Below are 9400 nucleotides of genomic sequence, written 5' to 3' on the forward strand. Positions count from 1 at the left end.
TAAGATACCATATAAACCATATGTAAGTTTTAAAAATTAGGTAAAATGGTATTTAGTGTCATAAGCACTTCATTCCTATAGCAACGTGTATATACATTGATATGTGTCTGTGTGTTAGTAACATTATATAAACCATATGAAAGTTTCGAAAATGGGTAAAATGGGCTTTAGTGTTAAGAGACACTGTATTTTTATACTGACGTGTGTATGCATTAATGTGGGTCTGCGTGTTAGTAACATTATGGAATACTACCTGTTTCAATGTTTTATCATCTGATTGCACAACAACAAAGTGATAGTCAAAGTGAGTGAGTTTAGTTTTACGCCACACTCAGCAATATTCCAGCTATATGGCGGCAGTCTGTAAATAATCGAGTCTGGACCAGGCAATCCAGTGATCAACAACATGAGCATCGATCTGCGCAATTGGGAACCGATGACATGTGTCAACCAAGTCAATGAGCCTGACCACCCGATCCCGTTAGTCACCTCTTACGACAAGCACAGTCGCCCTTTTATGGCAAGCATGGGTTAATAGTCAAAGTGCAGAGATTGCAAAAACAAACATTTACAAAGAAAAAGGGTAACTTTTACTGTTATAGGTATGAACAATGGCTATGAAAATGAGGTATATACAGGATGCCATTTATGGAATATAAAGGATATATTATACAGAGTATACACAACAGACCAGAGAGACGAGGCCAATGTGGACACTACACCTCAGGCTCATTACAGAAGTTGCAAAAACACCTCACGAAGCCCTTTCCTTCAGAACTAACTCAATCTTGAAACAGACATTCTTACCTTTTACCAACTGGTATCATCACTGATTTTCACTCATGCAAAGTGCTTCCACTATTCGTTATATACCATACTGTAAGCAGTGCAAAGTTAGAATGTCCGGTAATTTCAAAAGTTGTGCGTCATCGTGTCAGGCAAAATTTCAAATAAATTTTCTAATTACCTCTGTCAATTTTATTTCTCCATGAAAAAATACGTTTTCAGAATGACATTGCGGTGTCCTCAAATATAAACAGCAACACTGGCACATTGCAATACCCTCTACATTTCTGACTGGTTGTTTGGATGCAATGTCCCGCACACAATGAAAAGTGTGATGACTTGACCGGTTAAATTTACAAATGACTGGTATTTGAAATGCTTGCCAGAAACAGCATCCAGCTGTAATAAATGCCAGTGCAAACAATGATCCTTTCGTATCATTTTGCTTTTTCATGTTTCAGGGTTAGTTATTTTATGAAATGCTTTATTGTTAATATATAATTTAATGATTAATGACATCTCTGGTAATAGTGTCCACCATTTCTCACCAAGTTCTTGAAAGGTTTGAAGAATGAATATTAATGGACGACACCCTTTCCTTTGCTGGGAAAGATGTCTTACTTGAGTCTTACTTGATCCCTATGATCAGTTAGTTTCGTACACTTCTAGTGTGTAACACGTCCCCATCAGCCTCGCAACCTGGTCATCTAACGTGATAGACAAAATACTCCCTTGTCCATTGCGTAAATAAATGTTTTATCTAATCTAAACATTTATTTCATTTCTTACCACAGTTCATGGAATTCTCACCACATATAATACATGACAAGCGTTACTGTAAATATTCTATCAATGTATACAGTTATAAGACACAGGATAAAGAGTCCCTCCATTTCATCCTTCAGCTTCCAGCAAAAAATGGCATTGCCAGAAATAACACATTTGTCAAAAGCACATGTGTATAAGTTACAAACATGAATGAAATCATCTCCACTCTGTCAGTCACACGTTTGTAGCATTTGGTTCTTCCATTATGAGAACCCTTGAACAATCCGGTTAGATTTCGTGTTCAGCAACTCATGAAGGTGCATGTAGGATGTGAGTGATTGAGTGAGTTTAGTTTTACACCTCACCCAGCAATATACCAGCTAGATGGTGGCGGTCTGTAAATAATCAAGCCTGGACCAGACAATCCAGTGATCAGTGAGTGAGTGAGTTTAGTTTTACGCTGCTTTTAGCAATATTCCAGCAATATCATGGCGGGGGACACCAGAAAATGGGCTTCACACACTGATTCCATGTGGGGAATCAAACACGGGTCTTCAGCGTGAGGAGCAAACACTTTAGCCACAAGGCTACACCACCGCCCCCAATCAGGTGATCAGAAGCATGAGCATTGATCTGCGCAACTGGGAACCTGACGTGACAATCAAGTCAGCGAGCCTGACCACCCAATCCTGTTAGTTGCCTCTTACGACAGGCATAGTCGCCTTTTATGGCAAGCATGGGTTGGTGAAGGCCTATTCTACCCCTGACCTTCACAGGTCGCATGAAGGAAGAGCCAACTAAAAGGATCTGGTGGTCAAGTTTGCTGATTTGCCTGACACATGTCACTGTATCCCAGTTGCGTGGATTGATGCTCATGATGTCTGGTCTAGACTTGATTAATTACAGACTGATATCATATAGGAAGAAAATTGTTGATCACATTGTTAATCAACAAACTTATTCCTAGTATCACCAATACATACTACCACTTTGCGAGTCACTATTTTTACTAATTAATCAAAACATGACATACATCAACCAAGTCATTGAACCAGACCACCCTGATCCACTAAATCACTGTTGATAAGATTTCCATGGTAACCCACAGCCTAACTTGATATGTATACTGAAAGTTGTCACACCTCATTAATACATTAGGAAGCAACCTTTGTATTCTCAGTGATGGAGGATCAAAGTGCACACAAACCTATGAGTACTAATGACGTCATCTCAATATGCCTACTGGACAAACGTGTTTTCATCATGTTATCTGATGATGTTACAGTACTGTAAGTATCAAGAGAATATTTACGATACATGTGTTTCAAGTCTACATTCACTCGCCATTCAATAAACCATCAGCAGTCAACAACATTCACTCTACACTCAAACTGTCAAGATACATCAAACTATTGTGGCAATACAATACTTTTTTCTCCTGTATTAATCTACATGAATGAATGAGTTGGGTTAATCACTGGTCTGGAGAGAAGCATAATTGCAGCAAATTTATACGAACCTGTTGAGGCCACAGATTCTTTGAAGAAAGTCCTCCTTGGGGTACATGTAAGCATTAAAATGTCCATTTTAAAACCCGACAACAGTTGTAGTTGTATTTATCACTAAAATACTTACACTCTTGTGAGACCACCCCTACAGCCTAAAGCAGGTAACTCTTCAGTGTCTACCTCATCCATTTTGTAGCTGATGTTGGAGCTTTTTACCAAAGGCGTGTTCAGAACCGTGAGCGCCCGGGCGATTGCCTCCAGTGAGCGCTCTCATGGGTCCTAACAGATGTGAGCACTTGGTTACATTAAACCATTCGTGACCAACTAGTGTTATTCCGAGACAAACCAAATAGCTTTTCATCTTCTTGTTGGAGGTTACAGAAAGGAGTGAGTGGTGATGAATGACATTAAACATGTATAAGACAAAATGTTATGGATGTCAACCTCTTCTATATTGTTTACACAACGTTTCTTGGCTATGCCTTGCCCTTTCGTCAGCTGGATGCTAACTAATGATGATAATTTGAATTTTTCATCAAACATGGTCACCATCTTTGTTTGCTAGGTGAGGCAGCTGTGAGGATGGTTCGCAGGTGCTCCTCTGGGCACAGGCATTCAGGATCAAGCGCTCGTGATTCTGAACACGCCTCTGGTCAACTCTTTCCCAGCATGATATCAAAGAAGTGCAACACTGCACATGTATCAAAGTGCCAAATCTGACGTGTATCCAAGCCTATAAGGTTGATTGTAACCAGGCATCCCAAATGTTCCTAGTCAGTGAGTGACTTAAAATTTAAACTGACATCAGCAATATTTCTGCCATATTGTTACTCTATGTCCTTGGATGCTAATATCATTAGGTATGTATAATGTGGCAAGTCTGTTCTGATAAACCCAATGGATCTCACTCTCAATATTAATAAGTAATCCACTCTCCTAGAGCTGCATCAAAAATCTGTCTTATTCTCTAAGCTGCAATCTCAGCAGTGTCAATATTGCCAATATATACACCATGTTCAGTTTTTGATACATCTGAGATTGCTACCAGAAAAGATCTACTAACTTTACCAAACTGGAATTGATAAAAATATACAAGATATGTAAAAAAACCTGGTTGCTGCCTACAAATGAACAAGATGATGGGATCTGTTTGGTCCTTGGATGACACAGCTGTCAATACCGAAATGGTGCACCGACTTCTAATCAAACAGATGCAAAGACAACACTACTACCTATCGGACCGTGAGACTAACATGATCAGCACCAACCCTCAAACCAGACCAGTACTGACCTTCAGACTGACAACCACCCTCTATAGCTACTTTGGAATACATTCTGTAAGAGAACTACATAGAAAACTAAAGAAAAAGAACTCGTCGCCCAAGATTTCACAAACAGACCAGTGCCTTAAGCCTTAACACTGGCATGAACAACTAGTTAGTAGGTATTAGGGATTATACCTTACTAATCACATGATGCTGTGACAGCAGGTTAATAATTTCAACAATAAAAGACCCTGGACAGGACCAAAGCACTAAAACAGTTTCAAATATATACAAATACTAGTGAACACATTCATCCTCTATGGATCAATGCCTTGACACACTGCAAAGACACCTTATTTAACACTGAATGATGTGGCTCTAAACAATCATAGACAAACACACTATTTCCGGGATAGAAATTATTGTTGAGCTTATGTATACAAGTCAAAGTCTATTCTCCGTGTGTTGTAGAACTGGGCGTTAGTTGCACCGACTTTGCGGCAGTATGCTCCATCTTTAAAGAAGCCATCGTCTGACCACTTCAACATCTGTGTGCTGGAGAAGGGACCATGGATTGTTGCAGTGTCTGTGTCCTCCCACTTGTACTCCCATCTAACCTCCGACTCCTCCTCCGCTGATGTAGACACTGCTGCTGACGTTGATGCTGCCTCTGTGGATGTTGATGCTGCGGTGGGTTCAGTTTTATGGGATGCATCCACTGGAAGACGGAAACGTCAACAACTGTTTACATAAATGGATTTATAAATTAACCTCTGAAGGTAAAAGGAATGAACATCGAAAGTGAGAGAACACTGTCATGATGTTGACAATCCAGAAACATAACAGTGAATCTTCGATTCAAACCCATATTTATCACCACTAAACAAAGAAAGTGACCTGGTGCATGACAAGTTCATATTTTCCTAAAATTTGAAGGTACCTTACAACTGAATTGTATGACTGCATTGCATTAATTCCTTTTCCTCTCTAGTGGTCCCATTAATAGTGCTATTGGTAAAGGACAGTTCATAAATAAACTCCATAAAGTATGAACTGTCCCTTATCCTCAACAATGCCTGACCCTCTGAACATGTAAGTTGCCACTTGCGACAAGCAAGGGTTTTTAATTTGAAACAAAGCCTCATTTAAGTCACTCTTAACACAAAGACCTACCTCCACTGCCATTCAGATCTATCTTGGCTTTTTTGCTTTCACTGGGTCCAAGCTCTGTGTCATCAGACTCCTTCTTATCAAAGTTCTCAGCGAACATATCAAGAGCATCATCATCATCAACATCAGCTGGTACATCAAACTTCACCTTCTGAGTCTCCGTCCTCTTCAAAGTGTGCGAAATCTTCTCATATGTCATTTCATATATGTCCATGATACCATTTGACACAAAGCTGTCTGCAAGTTCTGTCAATTTTGCCATTTTGGCCTTCTTCTCCTGTGCATCTTCTTCAGTGTTGCTGTTGTTTACGTTTCCTAGTTTCTTTTGTTTCTTCAGTTTTAATCTTTGACTGGCAGAAAGATTTTGATTTCCCCCAATTCTCCGCATGGCTTTAGCAATACTCTCACCAGGTTGTAACATTGTCAGTATCTCAGCATAGACAGCTTGTTCATTGAAGGGAGGTAACTCTTCATCACTATCTGACAGTGACCGTTTGAGGTCATGTTTGATCTGCGTTTCTTTCACCTTAACCCAATCGATGTTGTCCATCCAACTATCTCGGATTTGTGCCTGAAAATTGAAAGCAAAATTTCCATATAAATCTATTTTTGCATTCTGCACAAGTAACTTCCTAGTTTGATTCTTCAAACAACTCGCTGAAATTGTGAGATAGTGACAGGGGAGTTCTATAATAATCAGCAGTATTTCAGTTACATGCAGTTCAAACTGGATTTTGATAGCAACAAAATGGAACTTCAGTTAGTTCAATTAGTTTTCATAGCTGAATAACCAACAAGTCATCATATACATGATTAACATGACAATGCTGAAATAGCAATAACGTTAACTAGATGACAAAAGCAGCTGAAATCTTAACACTTCAACATGTTAAACCTTAATGGTAGAGTATTTCCAAAACTCGAGCACTGAATGAGACAATGACATACAAGTCACTACAGCCTTTTTATCATGATCAAAGTTGAGTTGCCCTCATACAAGCATGAATGAAGAAATTTGATAACACAATAGAGAAATAATATAAATAAGCTTAATCACCCAGCTTTCTACTGATGAACCAGTATTAGATGAGTCACGACCTGACAAATGACCCCAGTTTGCATATATGGGAAGGCTCTCCAGAACATTTGAAAAATGAGTGAAACGGATTGCCACCTCCAAGTCAATTTCCTCGTGCGAATCGTGTCTGCGGGACACATGTTAAAGAGAAGTGGCATTGAGTTCACACCACGGGCTCGTGCTTAGTCCACGATCTACCTATGTACCTGTAGCAACCAAGTGTATTCATCTATATTCCCTGCCCTGCCTACTTTTCACAAATGCGTTTACTGTACAGGGTCATGTAATACGTGTCAAGCAGTATACTTGAGCAGCCACCTTTATGAATTTCTACAACTCTTTCACTGACCGATTGCAGTAACATAAGTACCACATGATCATGATGATCCAATAACTTACCTGCAATGAGCAACATGGGCAACACACAAATGTATTGAACCCTTAACAAAAACTAGCAATAGACAAAGTGAATCTTAGCATGAGAGTAAATACACACAAGACTCAGCGCAACTTCTTGGGCTTTGCGCCATCAATCCAAGACTGCATTAGAAAAATATATAACAGTGTTCATCCAATGTCCCCAATTCTTACAAAGGTAGGGGTCAGTGGATTCCACTTTTAAAGTTTCTTGCATGAATACAATTAGATATTTGAGATCACATAACTGAATCATAGGATGCTACCTTGTCTTTCTCAAAGATAAACATGCCATCCTTGTCAAAATGCCCTTCTTCCATTTCCTCTGTCATGTTGAAGGGTGTCATGTGAATGCCTTCCACAACATCGCTAATTCCCTCTTCTTGGCCTACAAAATATGATGAGCAGGTGTGTTATCTTATAATGATGATTATCATCTTTGGGAGAATCATAATCTGTAATCATGATGATACAGACATGCTTGACAGTTCATATCAAAACGATGACAAGTTATGATCTTAAGAATATGAAAACATGTTATCAAAGCATCATTTTCATAAAATGAATTCAAGCTTTTTAAGATCAGATTGTGCTGATGCGACAGATTTGGGTTCAAATACTGGCCACTGAGAAACTGAATGGATACTAGAAAATCTGTTGCCACAGAGATTCAAATCAGACCCATCAAAGCACTCTGAAACCTTTGTGCCCCTTTACATTACAAACTTTTTTTCATAATAATCTAGTTAGTTTTGGCCAGAGTGGACTTTACCAGGTAAAGAATTCAGGCTTGCTGTTGAGCAATTTCTGAGGCGTAGCACTATTGTCAGTGGGCTGCATTTGTTTACATTTGAGATGCAATTCCTTCAAATTTGCTGTAATTCCTTCAATTACTTAGGGGGGCCTGATTGTGCTCTAGCGCTGTCTTGCTATATCGTGGCAATTGCTCTTCCTCTCTCCCTTTGCTGCAAATACATGATCCTTAGGATTAGGGCTGAGGGTTAGGTTAAACCTAATAGGTGCCTATTTTGTCCCTTGGGAGCTGACGCATTATTAGATCCTTTGGGCACCCTTTCTGATCCTTACAGACAGGATTCAGTACCCTTTCTAAACCTAAGGGTTAGGGAACCTGACATGTCTTCTAAGGCAAACAACCCTTTCTGATCTGTTGGTTTATGGTTAGACCTTATCTTGGGGTAGTGTAATCTATTTTATCCATTTAAAACACACAGCACCCCATCACTGGCTGGGTGTGGCACAATGTGACAGAGGCATGAGAAATGAAAACAAACCATGGCACACACGCATGCACATTCACGTTTTTCAGTTTTTGCACTTCTCCCTAACTTTTGTGCTGATAACGAGTGAAAATGATTAACTGTGATGCACTGGATATATCAAGTTAGAGTGCTCGCTAATTCCCTCACTAATTAACAAAGTCATCAACATAGTGTCAAGACCCAGCTCATTGATCTGGAAAAGCCTATACCTGGTATAAGGAACTTGTTAGAGAGTGCCATGCATAAAACATAGCATGGAGACATCCCACAGAGGACCTCCTTATCGGGTTAACATTATGGTCATGCAGACGCTTCGAATCAGAATGTTTGTAGTTTGAATCCCATCACAGGACACGGAAATTTTATGGTCACTATGTGTGCAACCAACCAAATCACCAGTCCGATTTACTCACCCTCTCGCGATAGCATATTCTGGAAAACACTATAATCAAAATCATGGTATAGCTACCTTCAATTTCCTCGTCGTCGAGAATTTCTTGTTTGTCACCATCGTCGTCTTCTTCATCACTGTCGAGAGAATGTTTTTCTTTAAAACGTGTCTCTTTCGGTTGCTCCTTGGGGCGAGTTTCTTCCATCTCAGAAAACATGTCTCCTTGGAACTCAGACATTGTGTATTTTGGTCTTTTCTCTTCAACTGTCACAAACCAAATTTAATTAGAGAAAGAGAAAACACGTCAAATAGTATGTGTTTCTTCGCCACAAAGCATGAACGTTCATCAAGCGTGTTTGGCGGAAGAACGTCCTTCGGATTTTCTCGGAAATTTTCCGAAAACGTAGTGATAAAACTCCGAACGAATGACCGGGCTATACATGATCTCTGCTGGGTAAAGTCCCTAAAAATTCATTGATAAAATATATTCAAACCCTGGATCTGCGGTATGTGATAGTGTAAAAGAGCTATTGTTAGCTATTTTAGGCACATGTGAGAAGGTGCCGATTGATGGAATGATTGATATCGTGAACTTCCGGCACTGTTGAACATGGTGAATAAACGACCATAGCATTAATAATATATTATAAAGAGAAATTATAATTAATATCAACAAAGACAGATAGTCCTTGCACTATAAACATTAATATATAAGAGTAAAAATAAACATTTTATCC

At 39.3% G+C, this 9400-nt stretch overlaps 1 protein-coding gene across 1 annotated transcript; it reads right to left on the reverse strand.

Moving 5' to 3' along the window:
* Positions 1–567: 567 nt before the first annotated feature.
* Positions 568–9047, reverse strand: LOC137294302 (CD2 antigen cytoplasmic tail-binding protein 2 homolog). The gene is made up of 4 exons (XM_067825306.1): positions 8742–9047; positions 7259–7380; positions 5501–6068; positions 568–5045 (listed from the first exon to the last, which is right to left on the reverse strand). Exons 1-4 carry the CDS (start codon positions 8899–8901, stop codon positions 4759–4761), a joined length of 1137 nt encoding a protein of 378 aa, XP_067681407.1. The 5' UTR covers positions 8902–9047; the 3' UTR covers positions 568–4758.
* Between the last annotated feature and the right edge of the window lie 353 nt (positions 9048–9400).

This window comes from Haliotis asinina, chromosome 1 (assembly GCF_037392515.1).
Source record: "Haliotis asinina isolate JCU_RB_2024 chromosome 1, JCU_Hal_asi_v2, whole genome shotgun sequence".
Lineage (NCBI taxonomy): Eukaryota > Metazoa > Mollusca > Gastropoda > Lepetellida > Haliotidae > Haliotis > Haliotis asinina.

Excerpts from the sequence above, each read along its gene's own strand:
- LOC137294302 (XM_067825306.1), bottom strand. The coding sequence starts at position 8,901 with ATGTCTGAGTTCCAAGGAGACATGTTTTCTGAGATGGAAGAAACTCGC. Across the intron at positions 7,381-8,741 it reads CGACGACGAGGAAATTGAAG|GCCAAGAAGAGGGAATTAGC; the intron begins GTAGCTATACCA and ends CATATTTTGTAG. Across the intron at positions 6,069-7,258 it reads TTATCTTTGAGAAAGACAAG|GCACAAATCCGAGATAGTTG; the intron begins GTAGCATCCTAT and ends TTCAATTTTCAG.